The sequence below is a fragment of the Puntigrus tetrazona genome, unplaced genomic scaffold (genome assembly GCF_018831695.1).
Source record: "Puntigrus tetrazona isolate hp1 unplaced genomic scaffold, ASM1883169v1 S000000001, whole genome shotgun sequence".
In the NCBI taxonomy this organism is placed as follows: Eukaryota; Metazoa; Chordata; class Actinopteri; order Cypriniformes; family Cyprinidae; genus Puntigrus; species Puntigrus tetrazona.
The window spans coordinates 242,279-258,523 of NW_025047681.1; the positions used below are offsets into that span (position 1 = coordinate 242,279).

The 16,245-nt window shown below is 37.6% G+C and overlaps 2 protein-coding genes across 2 annotated transcripts; both read left to right on the forward strand.

The window, feature by feature from the left end:
• Positions 1–8,069: 8,069 nt before the first annotated feature.
• On the forward strand, positions 8,070–10,167 carry LOC122331682 (leukocyte antigen CD37-like). The gene is made up of 3 exons (XM_043229186.1): positions 8,070–8,598; positions 9,671–9,773; positions 9,877–10,167. The coding sequence occupies exons 1-3, from the start codon at positions 8,539–8,541 to the stop codon at positions 10,032–10,034; spliced, it is 321 nt and encodes a 106-aa protein (XP_043085121.1). The 5' UTR covers positions 8,070–8,538; the 3' UTR covers positions 10,035–10,167.
• A 1,601-nt stretch (positions 10,168–11,768) lies between these two features.
• Positions 11,769–16,245, forward strand: LOC122331680 (tetraspanin-2-like). The gene is made up of 4 exons (XM_043229185.1): positions 11,769–11,863; positions 13,400–13,480; positions 15,706–15,789; positions 15,922–16,245. The coding sequence occupies exons 1-4, from the start codon at positions 11,774–11,776 to the stop codon at positions 16,066–16,068; spliced, it is 402 nt and encodes a 133-aa protein (XP_043085120.1). The 5' UTR covers positions 11,769–11,773; the 3' UTR covers positions 16,069–16,245.

Here is a 16,245-nt window from a genome sequence, read left to right on the forward strand (position 1 = left end):
ATCTCTGGGTTCCTAAAGATGCTGGCTTTTACAATTCAGATCTTCCACAGACCACTTCAAATTTAACATATCTCACAATAACCCATTTTTCCTCCAGGAACCTCTAGAGCACTTTATTGTCTCGGAGTAATGAAAGGGTGACTCCAGAACTTCAGATCTGGAATCAAAATACACTTAAAATACATTTAATCCTCTTATTAAGAAACCACATCTTGATTTCTAAAACTGAATTACAGACCAATCTCTAATCTCCCTTTTCTGTCAAAGATACTAGAAAGGTAGTATCCTCACAACTGTATTCCTTTTTTAAAAAAAAAATGGTGTCTGTGAGGATTTCAATCAGGTTTTAGACCGTACCATAGTACTGAGACTGCTCTCATTAGAGTTACTAATGACCTGCTTCTATCATCTGATCGTGGTTTTATCTCGTTATTAGTGCTATTAGATCTTAGCGCAGCATTCAATACTATCCTGACTGGAACCAGCTTCCTGAAGAGATCAGATGTGCTGAAACATTAGTCACTTTTAAATCCAGACTCAAAACTCATCTGTTTAGTTGTGCATTTACAGAATGAGCACTGTGCTGCGTCCAAACATTTTGCTTGTTTTATTTTAAACTGTTTTAAATCAATCTCTTTTTGCTTTAAATTCAATTTATCTTAAATCAGTGTTTTTATTTTATTTTAATTTCTTTTATTGTTATTTAAATCTTGTAATTATTTTATTTCTCTCTTGTAAAGCACTTTGAATTACCATTGTGTATGAAATGTGCTATATAAATAAACTTGCCTTGCCTTGCCTATCGATCACAACATTCTCTTGGATAGACTAAAAAACTATGTTGACATTAGAGGAAGCGCCTTAGCATGGTTTAAATCATATCTATCTGACCGCTATCAGTTTGTGGCATTAAATGAGGAGGTATCATATCGATCAAAAGTGAAATATGGAGTTCCTCAAGGCTCAGTGCTAGGACCGTTACTTTTCAACCTTTACATGTTACCTCTGGGAGATATTATCAGGAGTCATGGTGTTAGCTTTCACTGCTATGCTGATGATACTCAGCTCTATATTTCAGCGCAGCCTGGTGATACACACCAAATTGAGAATCTAACAGAATGCATAGTCAACATGAAAAACTGGATGATGAGTAACTTCTTAATGCTGTAAGGAGGTGAATCAAAAGACTTGGTTTAAAGTTCATTAAGAATAAGGAATTATATGTCATGCGTCTTATGAACCTATTGTTCTTCACTTTCATGTTTGGTCTCATTTGAAAAGTCTCAGTGCGATTGGTAAATTGGTCTCAATTTCACAGTAATCACTTATATTACAAGCGATCTACGGGGTAGCCTCTGACTAAGACCTGGACTAGCCCAGATGTGTCGTGAGTCTGTTCTGGCCAAACAAGGTCTCTAAGTGACCCAGACTCCTAACAAACGATAAGTCGAAACCAGGAAATATTATAGTTAATTAATGATCCAAATTTAATCACAACTAGAGGGATCAGCAGTCACATTTTAATAAATATAACTAAAATCACGAAAGATTGGAGTCAGATAAAATTATGTATACGGTCAGTACTACAATTGGAAACACAAAAGATTAATAAATATTAGTGATTTTTAACGAGACGCAAAGAAAAGACTGAACACGCATTGACCTTCGACCAGGGCCTCTGGATTTCCGTTATACAGGAAAAGGTGGACACTTATAAATGAAATAAAAACGAACTCCTGCTTTACCAAGAATTTCCTGGGGGTATTCCAGAAAGCTTGGTTAACTTACCATTTGATAAATCATAACCTCTGGGTTGATTTACCCCAAACAGGCATACCATGAGTATGTCGGTTCCAAAACACCTGAGAAGAGTTAGTTTAATCAACCTCTAACTGGTTACCCAGAGTTAGTGCGTGTGCACGGTGCATTTATAAAGACATCTTCAATGGAGCGCCCGATTTCACGAGTCACCATGGAAACTTAAAGCGAAAAAAAGAGAGCGGCGTATTTCACAGAGACGGAGTTGGAGGTTTTAATGCACGCTTATGAGGAGTTAAAGCCAATAATATTAGAAAGAAGCAATACAGCTGCATCAGCTAAAGCAAGAGAGTTGTCTTGGCAAAAAATAACCCACAGAGTAAATGCGTGAGTGTGTATTAAATTACATGGTATTGGCTCCCGTTTTATTATAATGCAAAAAAATGAAGTATGATTTATACATCCTTTTGAATGTTATATCATTATGAAAGCATTTACTTTTGCTGCCATTTATTTGTTTAGTTTAAAATAATAATGTATGTTTCTTATTTAATAAGGTGTAATCCTTCTGGAGCCACAAGAACTTTAAGCCAAGTCAAAATGAAACACAAAAACATTCTGCAAAAAGGTAATATTTGATCACACAGTTACTGAACTATTATTATAACAGGATTTAGTGTATTCATTCAGTCATGTAGCTAATAGAAAGAAGACTGAAGGCCCCGTCTGAGGAGCTGGCTCTGTCTCTTAATAAAGAGCATCCAGGGCAGTTCATCACACACAGCATGCACTACAAGTGATGAAATGTGAGTTTACCTCTATGATTTGTTTTCATTTTTGTCCTAATAATTGACTATCTCTGTCACTTAAAGGCTTTTTGAACAAGATAAATGTTTTATGTAGGCTTATTTTATTTAACTGCATATGATGTATAGGCTACTGTGATTTTAGACTGACATGTTACTCTTCATGTATTATTTTCTTTGATAATATTGAGAATTTTATGGGTTGTGTTCTTATAGACACTGATGGTCGGATTGTATTATTGGACTCTCCAGAAGAACACAGTCTGTCACAGACTTGTAAGTGATTTGTTGTCAGGTACCTGAAGTTGCTTTTTTTTTTTTTTTTTTTTTTTTGCCAGATAATGTATATTTGAATATTTTTCATGTAGGATGAAGATGACGATGAAGAGACCACATCTGCTGTGACAGAAGTGGACAATGCTGGTAGATCCACTGAGGTATTATGCATTCCATTATAATGTATTGCCCCTTTTTGCATTAAAGTAACAAACTGTCATTTTCCTTTCACAGTACATACCTAGGGGTTTGTCCACAGATGAGGGTCCTTCAACCTCAGCACACAATCTAAGCAGGGTAACAATTTGTGTCCAGATTTTAATTATATTGTCTGACCAAACAATCTCATTTCTTACATTTTTTTCCACCTTCCTAGTTGCCAGCAAAGGAGCTGTATAAGGTCCATCTTCAAAAACAAATAAGGAAAAGTGATGTGGAGATGGACCTTATACAGCTTCAAATGGAAGAGAAAAGCCTCACATATTACCTATGTAGTGGAAAAAGTAATGACTTTAATGATTTTAAGAAGGGAAAAAAAGTTCAGTTGTTACCTGCACATTGATACTATGAACAGATTTCCTATTAACATAGTCTCCCTCATTTATTGATGGAGCTTTAATAGGAAGTGAGTGCCATCAATGCTTCCAATTACATTTAGAAACCCTGAAACAGAAAGTTATGGAAGTATGAAGTGTGTGTGTGTGCATAATGAATACGTGTATAGATATCAATAATATGATTAAATATGCGTCATAGATTTTACTACAAAGGACAAACCTGCCACTCTGTGGAATTCGTCTTTAATAATAAACAGAGGTTTATGGCCAGGGAACTGAACAAACGTGAATAAGAACTGTTTAAGTGCCAGGCATACTGTACGAACGGCTCGACACACAGTGGCCTTTCCCACATGCTCCGAATCGCCCACATTGTACAAAAATGGCCAGACGCAAAAAACCGAAGTGCTATGCACAGAATGTTTTCTGTGCTAAACGCAGAACCTCAGTTTGTCACATTTGCGATATATGCGGTTTTAAAAGACGTGTTAAATAAACTAAGGAATCTTTCAAAAACGATAACGCTCTTTCAAATATTCATTGGGGTATGCAAACACGTCAATACGTGGTCTTATAACCCTCTCCTGATGAAAAAAAACTCGTATAAGTTGTGCTTCTACGTCCACAGGATCTTCCTCAAAAGGGCACGCCATGCTCACCAACCTTACTCTGAAACATAACCTGCTCCCGAGCAGGTTATCTTCAGAGAGTCAGTTGTTATGGTTACATACATACCCAGAAAGTTACCTCCGTTTTTGGAACTGAAAGTTGAGGTTATCCACGAACTTACCCTTAAACATACCCAGGTATGTCACATAACCTGCTTTCTGGAATACCCCAGGTCTCTTCTTATAAAGAAGCTAAAAAAAAGTTTCCAACACACCCCAACTCTTCAACATTCATCTAGACAAATCTCATGCTTCAGATTTCCATTCACTCCTTTCTTCATTTGACCTCAAATGCCTTACCACTACAAGCAAACACAACTTTATCAAGCTATAGTTGTAGACTTTACCTTTCAAATGGCAGTATTTTTCATAATTTTTAGAGATGCCTTCACACAACATCAACACCTCCATGTAAGCAGCTGCAGTTGAACAGTAAGCATTTAGCTATCATTAAACTTATTCAATCCAAAAATGGACAGTTCGGCCACCAAATCCAATAGTGTGCCATTATATCGAAGTAATTGATTAATATCATTGATCATTGTTCAAACTAAAAAATTATTTTCTCCTTAGCCATTCCACTAAGTTTAACTTCTTCGTAATGACTTTATGTAATTAATGAGAGTGTAATGTTTAATGTAAATATGTGCTGTACATTGACATGAAAACAGAGCTTAAAATCATTGTTTTTACTTTATTTGTCACACTCTAGTCAAGGAAGCAAACACAAAGTAAGATCCAATATAAGGTGTTTAATGAAAATTAGGTAGACATCCGCATTAAGCCTCAGATACGAACATAAGAGAAAACCTAAATAAGAATGCAATCAGGTAAGCAACAGTTCTTTCCTTTCTCAGGATCGGAATCGCAGGACAAGATACTCCTGGCAGGCAGGCAGACAGACAGACAGAGCGGGCGGACGACAACCAAAGTTCCAGGTTGGTAACCTTGAGAACAGCCATAGATGAAGTGGTTTGCGTGGGTTATAAAGGGTGGCAGACGAGTGGTTGCAGGTGTTGGTGATTAGTACTCAGGTGCCTGAGATCGTGTCCAGGTGGTGAGTTCGGTGGAAGGCGGAAGTGATGGTGTGACATTTTTCCCCCTCGACCAGTGTCTCCTGACACTCTGGCTCAACGGCAAAGCGGCCTCGCCTTCGGGAGTCGAGAATCTCTTTGACCCGGTAGATGGATTCTGTGTTCTCAACCTCGGGAGGAGGGGAGGTTCGGGTGTTCTTGTGAGAGGGAGGAAGAAGAAGGTCAGTATAGGGGTTAAGAAGGGACACATGGAAAGAAGAGGATATCCGGTATCTGTTGATAGGTGACATTGTTAATTTGCCGATTGATGGTAAAAGGACCTATATACCGGGGAGTTGGAGACGCATGTGATAGACAGGGGTATCGGATCTGCGGGAATCTGCTTGGCGTTGATGTCTCCAAACTGCCTGCTGGAGATGGACATGAGCTGAGTCCCATTCCCTCTCGCTCTCTCGGAACCAGTAATCTACCGCTGGGACTTCAGCTTGGTCACCGGTCCAAAACTTTATGAAAGGACTTATCATTAATTCTGCAATAGTTTATGAGAAGTATGTGCAAAGCAAAAACTAAAAGAAACAGGTGGTTCTAATACTTCTTAAGAATGCATTGGGGTTTTTCCTGTTTACACTGTCATTGAAAACCAGTTCCGATCTGTGCCGCATATGACCAAAAAAAAATCAGAATTGGGTCACTTTTGACTGACAAACGGAACCAAATGCTGCCTCACAGGCAGCACAATGCACTGGGTGTTTCTCTCTTGTTCCCAATGTTTCAACATGATACACAATCAAAATGAGGTTCATAATGTCTAATCTCACTGTAAAGTTTCTTTAAACAGGTATGTAGTTTCGGGTACCAATAAAATGTTCAAGAAATTAGTTTAAAAGATGTTTTAAGGCAACTCCTGTTAGATTATTTTGCAACACATATGACATATAACAGCAGTAAACTCTGTCCTTTGGTAAGAGCCGATCCAGAATACAGCAACTAATCACCGTTATGCGGCTCCTAAAACATTTAGATAAGATTTTGAGGCAGTTATTTTTCAATGTGTTTATATTCATATCTTGCTTCATGTTTGTTAATAATACATTTTTGTAAAATGGTCTCATGATGGAAACATCACTATAGATTTGTATTTTGACATTTTTAACAGGTTTTGGTAGATACTGGTTTAAAGTAAATACTGATTTGATTCCATTGTTGCAGCAAAGATGGGTTTAAATTTGTTTTAGACTGCAGAAGCTGTTTTGACAGTGACTTCACAATCTTTTGTGGTTTCCTCTGATGCACTGATTTGAGACTCTACAACTCTCTCTTGAAGTTTCTGAGGGACAGTAATAATAATAATAATAATAATAATAGTATTTTTGACTTAAAAATAGTGATATTTGTATTAGTCCTATTTCATATGACTAACTATATTTGAATCATTTAAAACTTTTATGCACTGAATTCTTAGCCTATGACTTCATAGGTTTTTGCAAAACAAGCCTAACACAAAAATCAAACAAGAATAATATTATGATATTATGTATACATATGATTGCTTTTGACGCATCTTTTTTATATTTTGCATGCAGTGCTTCATTTTGCAATAAATGCTTTGTCTTGCTTACAAAGAACGTGCAGATACGATATGTCACGAAATATGTCCCTGAATTGCATTAATAATCAGAAACTATGATAAAAACATGTCATTCCAGTGCATGGTATTTATATTTCAATTGCTTCTAATTAAGACTAACCTACAAACTAATCCAAAGAAATGTGCATTTTTGTTCACAATTGGATTGGAAGTTAAGTATTAACCTTTAGATGTTCACAAGACTAAATAAGTAGTATATATATATATATATATATGTGTGTATGTATATGTGTGTGTGTGTGTTTTCAGTATAGATACATGACTATAATGGAATTTATTATATAATTTTTCAGTTTTCAAGTTGTATGTTCAACACGTGTGTGTTTAACACATACATGTGCCAGTGCACCCACATCCTGTTTGCTGTTTCTGTGTTACAGGAAATAGGAATTAAGTGGTTAAATTGTCACGAAGCCCCAGAACCACGACATGTGAACATACGTACACACTGCATTTCAGCAAAAACACTTATACCATTCATAAATGTTAGCAATAAATGTAAACTGGTTACATCTATTACATTTTTTTTTAAACAATTTTGTTGGTAACACTTTAAAATAAAGGCCCGTTGCTAACAAGTAACTATGCAGGAAATAACAGGTAGTCCAACAGATCAAATACAACCGCAACACTTATGTGACTGGGGAAAAACTATAGATTTACTTAGTAAGAAAGTCATAGGCCTGTACATGAAATATATTTTACCTAAATTAACGACAGATTAACAAAAAGAAACAATGTGCTGAGTTTTAGTTTATTGTTACATAATAAAAGAAAAATGAGACAACAGAAAATTTTTTCTTTATTTCATGAATGCATTGCAGTTTTATTATATTACAGTTGTATTTATTTTGCAAAAGATTGCCAGTTTTTATTATTATACAATAAATAACATTTTAGCATCCATATACATCGCGAATACATGGAAAGATTTGGTTGCCCGACCCCAAAATGAAAATTCTGTCGTAAATCACTTAACAAACCCCTGAAAACTCAGTTCATCCTCGGAACAAAATTTCAGAATGAAAACTGCCATTTTGTAGATCATTCGGTGGACGCTATCCTACATACGCAGAACTGTGTTAGACACAATAGTAAGATACGCTGTTTGTACAAATTAAAGCGAAAATACACATACAAGATGTATCTTTCCAAAACTGCGTACATAATGTGCGCGCACCGGATGATCTACAAAATGGCGAATCACTCAATAATACAAGAAGTATTCGCGTAACTTTATAATTTTACGATTGAACCACTGATGGAAGATTCAGACGACGTCTTTAATAAGTTCCTGTGACTTTACAGTGGCAATTGGGACAGTCACATGCCTCTCGGTTTTCATCAAAAATATCATAAATTGTGAACGAACAACAATTATTGACGAGCATTTCATCCTACGTTATTTCTGAACGACATAATAAAATACAAGGTGAACCTATACGGCACTTTTCCCCTCTCAAAAGTCGAAATCACTCTAGCAGTTGATTTGTGTATGTTGTCTACCACTTCTTACGTGTCTGATTGACCTGGAGATAAGTGAACGTTTTGTCTTGCTTGCACTTTTCTACTCCTCCCCCCACCGCAGCAGCCTATTGATATATAAGTTTAGAAGAGACACGTCTCAAACAAGCCTAGCGAGTGAACACATCAGAGTCAATCACAGCACAACTTCTTATAGTTGAGGCAGGTTTATTTATATGCCACATTTAATAAACGGTTGCCACTCAAATAGCGCATCAAGCACTAATCTTGAAATCTTTTTCTTGCAGTGACATAAATTGGTTCACGATGAAGATGGGCATACAGATTTGTAAATTTTTCCTCTTCTTCTTCAACTTTCTGTTCCTTGTGAGTATGCCTCAGTTTTTATTCTCTGTTTATTACTTGGTCGAACGCCGCTTGCTTCGATAAAAACGTTTTCTCAGAAAGTTTTGGAAAAGCTGCAATGTCTGGTATTGATGTTGATCAAGACTGCTCTTGATTGAATAACTTCTTAGAATTCAATGTGTTTATGGTTTCTGTAAACTACGGGATCAGAAAGTATTGCAGACGTGGATAAATAATAACAAGCGTGAAAACAAAATGGAAAAACACCAGTAAAAATGCATTGCACAAGATTTAAAAATGAAAGCACAATCTGTTTTTCAATTCATTCTTGTTTCCGCTTTCTGTGTTTGCTTTTTCAATTGTTGCAATTTAATCACGTAAATCAGGGCTGGTTTAAACATCAACATTGGTCGACTAGTTCTAGATTGACAGCTTCTCCTCAGCCAATCAGTGGAATCAGAAATAAGCTGCAGATCACATAGTTGAAAGTGTGTTAAAAGTTCAGTCTTATAAAAATATCCCATAGATAAATGGTCTCAGAAAGGATCAAACTGAGATATCACTTGGATGGCAGGGTAGCAACACAATCTTCAAACTGGAATTAACGGAAAAGTTACGTCTCTGCATTAATTGCATTATACAGCGGTGAGAGTGATATTATTAAAATTTGTTCGCACCAATCACGATAACGATAAAAATACAGTTCTTCAAATCGTTTTCAGTGTTAAAGAATAGCGGTGTCCACACCATGACTATAATGATAAAGGATCAATTTAAAGCGGCAGGCACATTGAGCTTATATCAATAAACAGTATATCAATAAACAAAGGATGGTTTGCTAACATACAGATTTTCATCATGAAATAAAAAATAATTACTGATTGTTGGTTAACAATGCTGTTATTGCTTGGTGCTTTTGGTCATTGATTTTAAATTATTAGATAAAATATACTAAAATACTTAAATATTAAATTGCCCATCCTGCAGTGTTATACTGTGGATGCACTCATTGCGATATTGATGCTAAAATTGTATGTTTTGCAGTCTTGATTGTGATGATAATGATTGTGATGCACCGATGTGTTTCTTTCAGATCGTGGGTCTTGGGCTAACCTGTCTGGGAACATATGTTCAGGTCATGGCTACATTTTCGGGATTTTACCCAATCGGTCAGAAAACATCACCATTCAGTACTGGTTCGTCTTTCTGTCGTTTCTCATTTTACATCGTTACATGATAATTACACTCACTTTTTCAGTCTGTAAGCTTATCATCGATATTGTGTGTTTCGTCTGTCAGGTCTGACGATGTTGATCATCGCCGGTTTTCTGACAATGCTGCTCGCTGTTGTCAGCAATCACGGTGCATGCATGCACAAAACATCTGTTCTTAATGTGGTAAGGAAAATACTCATTACAGATGCATCATACTTATTCGTATACCACAATGATCTCTGAAGATTTGCATGTGATGACGTTGAAACAAAGCTGTAAAGTCAGTTCAGACAGCACAGATGCAGACTACATGTATTTATAGAACTGAAGTGTATGCTGGTCCACTCTGAAATATGTAAACAGCGAACTATTGGCCAAACTCTGGGCACTTTTCGTTAGGGAATTATTGCTGAACGGGTCCTGTTTAATAGCTTTAAAGAGAAATTTAAATGTAATAGAAAAGATTAATAATAATATAAAATCATATTATTATCACCATTAATATAATAATAATATTACATAATATTTAATAAATAAATAAAAGATTTCAGTTTAATTAAATATGGATCTATTTCAATGTGTTCGTATGAGAGGCTTTAACATAGTGACATAACGTGATGGAGCAAGCAACCGTGAAGACGGAAGATAGTTAAATCTGTTTATTATAAAAGCCTAAAAATATAACTACCGCAATACTACTTAAAACCTTGAGGACACGTTATAAACCTACAGAGATACCTGACCATCAACCTTCACAACGCAACAGAGCTATTTGGACATTTAAGCAGTAACGGTGCTAAGCCAAAGGTGATAAACACTGTAAACTTAATTTTCCCTTACTTCAAACTGTAATGTAATGCTGTTTAAAACACAACAAAAGAAAAATACAAATATATATATGTCATGATTGAGGGTCTGAGCCATGCTGATCCATTTGCAGGCTTTTATTGGACGAAGGCATGGTCAAAGCAGGCAGATGTCGAAACACAGCAAACAGGAGTATAAGAGGCAAGCCAACAACAGAATCCAAATAACAGGCAGAGGTCGGGTCAGGCAGCAAACAATCAAAGAATCAAAGACAGACAGGGTCAAAACGAAAGAATCTATGACAAGGGAAACACAAGGCTAGGCTAACTATAAACAAACAATGCAACATGCAGGTGAGGGGCCTGCTTTTAGTCTCAAAACAGGAAGTAGCAGAGGAAGTGATCACAGGTCATCCAGAGGTAAGGGCTCCCTCTGCTGGCTTGGTGACAATATAGGCCTATGTTTAAAATAAACAAACTTTAGTGCCATTACCAGTAGCTAATGGCACTAACCGCACTGACCTCTCACTGCTAGATGTTTTACTCTGTGACTGAGGGAACACTCTGCACGGATGTACTGGCTGCGGTGCCTTCACAAGCATGCATTTTGAGCCTTCTAGCACAGATGCTGTGCAAGGTCAGAGAGGACGAGGAGCTGGTCCTCTTAGTGGCACCCTATTGGCCCACCCAGACCTGGTTCCAGAACTTGTTCTCCTTGTGACAGCCCCTCCTTCGCCATTTCCTCTGAGGAAGGACTTTCTGACTCAGAGATGGGGCACTCTTTGGCACCTGCGTTGACCTACCCAATTGTCCACCAGACATGCCTACGCTTTTAAGTGGAACCTGTTCAAGGTTGAATCTTCCACGGACCCCTACTATACCCTCTTGGGACAACCCAAACTGATAGCTTATATGGTTGACCTTGTACTGAAAAAAAGAAATGTGTTACCTGAACTAGACAAACTATATTTATGTACCTGAACAAACATTTCTATTTTTTTCTGATGTTTAGGTTTCTGTCCTGCTGTCCATTCTGATCATCGTAAGTTTTTCAGTAGGTGTGACGGCCTACGCGTGGAGTGGACAAGTAAGTAAACAGAGATCTTAAGTGCATCTGTATAATAGTGGAGATTTGAAAGCATTTGAGAGATTGTTGTGTTGTAGATGGCAGACAACATGAAAAATTTCTACATTGAGATCTACACTCAGTATCCAAGCACCATGAGAAAAAATGAAACCACGATTCTTAAAATATTCCACAACTCTGTAAGTCTCTCTCTCACACACACATAAAAATAAAAATGTGCAGTTTTGTTGATTTTTGCATCATGGGGACGTGCATTATCATGCTGCAACATGAACTGATGGTCACGGATGAATGGCACAACAATGCTTGCATGAGCATGCAGATGAGCTTCACTGAGAAGATTTCTGACAGTTTTACAGGAATTCTTTGGTTATACAAAACAATTGTTGCAGCAGCTGTCCGGGAGGCTGGTCTCAGATGATCTTTGGGTGAAAGATGCTAGATGTGGAGGTCCTGGGCTGGTGTGGTTACATGTGGTCCTTGGTTGTGAGGCTGGTTGGCCATACTGTCAAATTTTCTGAAACGCCTTTGGAAATGGCTTATGTTGAGAAATGAATTGAAAGTTTAAATTACGGCACTAGTGGACATTCCTGCAGTCAGCATGCCAATTGCACCTATTAAGTGCTCAGTAACACAGATTTAGACAGATTTGCAAACAATATTTAAGAGAAATAGGCCTTTTGTGTACATAGAAAAAGTCTTAGATCTTTGAGTTCCACTCATGAAAAATGGCTGCAAAAACAAAATTGTTCATAATTATGTTCCCTGTATATATCACTGTGCTCATAAGTTTACATGCCCCTTGCAGAATATGCTAAATGTTATTAAATTTACCATAATAAAAGGTCATGAAAAGGGATAAATTCTCCAAAAGATAAAATAATAACTGAATGTATAAAAATGACCCAGTTCATAAGTTCACATAAACTTGAATCTTAATGCTGTGTGTCATTTCCTGCATGATGGTCTTTCTGTTTTGTCATAGTTGTTCATGAGTCTCTCGTTAGTACTGAGCACTTCACCGTCTGCTGTTCTTCAGAAAAATCCTCCAGCTCCTGCACACTCCTTGGTTTTCCTGCATCTTCTACATATTTTAACCTTTTCCAACACTGACTGTGTGATTTTGAGATCAATCTTTTCAAAACACATAACAGTTATTTTTGTAAATCATATATAAAATGGTGTTATGCTGATATATTTAAATATTTGTTTAACCATAATCTCTAAGCTTAATCATACTTGCTAAAGCAGAAGTTACTCTTTATCGCAAACTTGTGTGTGCATCGCTGTAGTGATCAAGAAGTCTTCAAGAAATATGACTAAGGCCCAGCATAGTGGAGTATATAAGTTTCAAGGGGAGGAGAACATAGAGGTGGAGACCATTTAAACAAAGAATGCATATACAGAACAGTAACTTAAGCCAGGAACTTCTTCCAGCCTTGATTTGTTTAGCATACAAGTCTCAGGTCCTAGACTTCCTACTCTTAGAATGTAAATCACAATAAACAACTTTTTCAGTTCATACTGTTATATTGGAACCTATATTTAACCTTTTATAAATTTGTAATACCACAGAATTATGAGGACATCTGTATGTTGGGGACATGGCCTGAACTCTGAATACACACCACATTATGAGGACATTGGGTTAATGCGCATTATGAAGGTAAACCAGTGAAAACATAATCTAACAGCTGTGTGTTTCTGCGTGACAGTTTGACTGCTGTGGCACTGGTGAAGAAACTGGATTTTCTGTGCTTCATACCTGTCCAGAAGACCAGAAGATCCAATTATCTGTGAGTTAATTCCTGTTTGTCTTAAACCCTGTTCCTTCTCTGTCAGTCACTTTGAGTTATGTCGGGGATGTTGGCATGTTGCTTGGAGATGCACCTTCTGCTGCCATCCATCCTGGTTTGTCTGCTACAAGCTGCTGGGAGACACTTTGGGGGTTTTGAGGGTTATTGTGAGAGCTTCTCTGCCGGTCTTGTCCCCACAGACTTCTCACTCCTCCTGCACACCGGGACAGCTGTCCTGTATTGAAGATGATTGCGCACCCTTAGGGCTGCGGCCTCTGCCAAGTCAGATCCACAGTTCATGGCCATGCTTTCGGACCTCACCGCCCAGCCATGAGCACTCAGAACTGGTTCTTGAGTGCTGACCCTGACAGCAGATCATGGCCCACCCAATTCCCTATTGTCAGTGGCCACCTCAGCCAGTTGAGTTTTCGGATCAACTGGGAAAAGAGCAAGCTCTCTGTTGTCACAACAAATGCCTCCAGGCTGGGCTTGGGCACCACATTCAATGGGCAGTCAGCCTCAGGGCTCTGGACAGGGCCTCATCAGCATTGGCATATCAGTTGCCTAGAGATATTGACAGTGCATTTGGCCTTGTGGCTGTTCTGTGACTACTGAAGGGCAAGCACGTATTTGTCCACTTAGACATGTAAGATGTCAGCATTAAGGGGAATTTATATAAGGCTCATATTTCATATCTCCAGTAGTGATATACTTACCTGTGGGCAATGGGAATGTTACGACCGTCTCAGGTTACAAATGTAACCATGGTTCCTCTAAGGAATGAGACGCTGCATCACAAATGCTTTGGGAACGCCTTCAGCGTGAGCCGCTCCGAACCACGTGGGAAATCTGTCCAATGGAGGGGAGTGACGTCATGGACGAGTGACGTTTGTGACGCAGCTCGCGTTCCTGAAGAGGAACTTTGCATAGCATTTATCTGACATGTTTACTTGCCAACATTTGCAGCGCCATTAGGTTGTGGTTTAGGTTATGGTTTTTCCATTGGACCCCAGTCTATTGTCACAACATAAAACATAGAGACTGACAGACAGGGAACGTCTTGGTTACATATATAACCTTCATCCCCTGATGAAGAAAACAGAGATGTTATGTCCTCTGCCAAAACCTCAAACCATCACTGAAGGCCAGGGACCAGTTCTCGGCTCCTCAACAAAACCTGATGAGTGGTTACAGCTGTTGCCTATTGATACCCATATGATGGGGAGTGGCTCAGGATTAGTTAACCACTTGACAAATTTTATTGGCCCTTTTACTTAATCAGAGTGAATCAGGGCTCCAAGCAAAAAGGGTCCATAGACCCTGTGCTTTACTGACATGTTGTAAATACTTAAAAGTGTTTTTGGGGGGGAATTGTGTATTTCTGACACAGCTGACCAAAAGAAAGTAGAACTCATTTTTCATATGTGACCTTATCCAGTAAAATATATCACAGTGACCCAAATTTCAAAATTGAGATAGTATCAATGGAAAGAGGAGACCATAAATATGCCCTAGTCAAAGTTATACATTTATTTGGTTTTAAAGATATGTACATATAGACATACAAATTTGTAATTAGTTTTTTGCCCATTTTTGTTGATATCTTTTAAAATCCACTGCATTTAAAGGATAAACTATTTTTAGTAGCTTAAAATGCTCTCGCTTGACAGTAAATACCTTTTAATAATAATTTTTGCATAAATAATTTTTGATTGATTTTTTTTTTTATTGTATTATTTGTCATAGTTTTATATTTTTTCTATATAAGTATTTCTATATAAGTCTTATTTAAAGTTTCCTTTGATTTCATTAGGTCCCAGCTAACAGGTGAAAAAAAAGTATTTTTTTATGTCATTTTTATTTTTAAAGTAATTGAAATGTATTAGAAGGAAAGCGACATGTCCTCTAGAGGTCTCCAATCTGTGAGTTCAGGCATACCTACATTTAAAATAGTCTCAGTAAAAATTTTGGTCTGTTCACAGAACTAAATTTCATTGTCATTCCTGTTTTTTGTTGGGGTTTTTTCACCATGAGATACCATTAAAATGAATATTCAATTATTTAGTTTTCACCTCTGATTTTGACACTTATTAAGAATTAAACTCACGTATTAACAAAAGTACGTCTTTTAGCCGTGCATTTGTTGAATGACCACTGTCCTACTTATCTTCCCATTCTAAAATGCCCTTCAGCGTTGCTTGTATGTGTGTGTGTTTGTCTGTTAGAGCTGTCCCAATAAGATCGAGGACATGTTCAGCTCCTACGCGCCTCTGATGCTGGCTGGCTTTCTAGTCTTGTCTGGAATCATGGTGAGTCCATCAGAACACACTCTGGAGTTTATATACGTTCACATCCGCACACTGGAGGTGCGTGAAGTGCTACACGCATGCTGATCTTTGCTCTTTGTGTGTTTGTCTGCATGCGTTCCCGCTCATCTTCAGACTGTGGCAGTGGTGTGCAGTGTCGTACTCAGCAGACACCTCTCACGGTTTCCCGAACCTCCTCCTGAATATGCGATCGTTTGGGAGGAAAGAAATAAGAAATGTTTGACTGATTTATTGCTGGGTTGTTTTTCAAAATGCAAATAATGCATTGTTACCCTGCATTTTTGGTCCTGGACAGTTTTTAATAGAAATCTGTATCACGTTGTTGTTCAGCCATGCTTCATGATGGATATGTTGAGCACCATAAAATATAGGATAATACTCTTTTTTTCGTCAAGCATATTAAGTACAAAATTAGTGCTTGAAAACAGGGCACTTTAA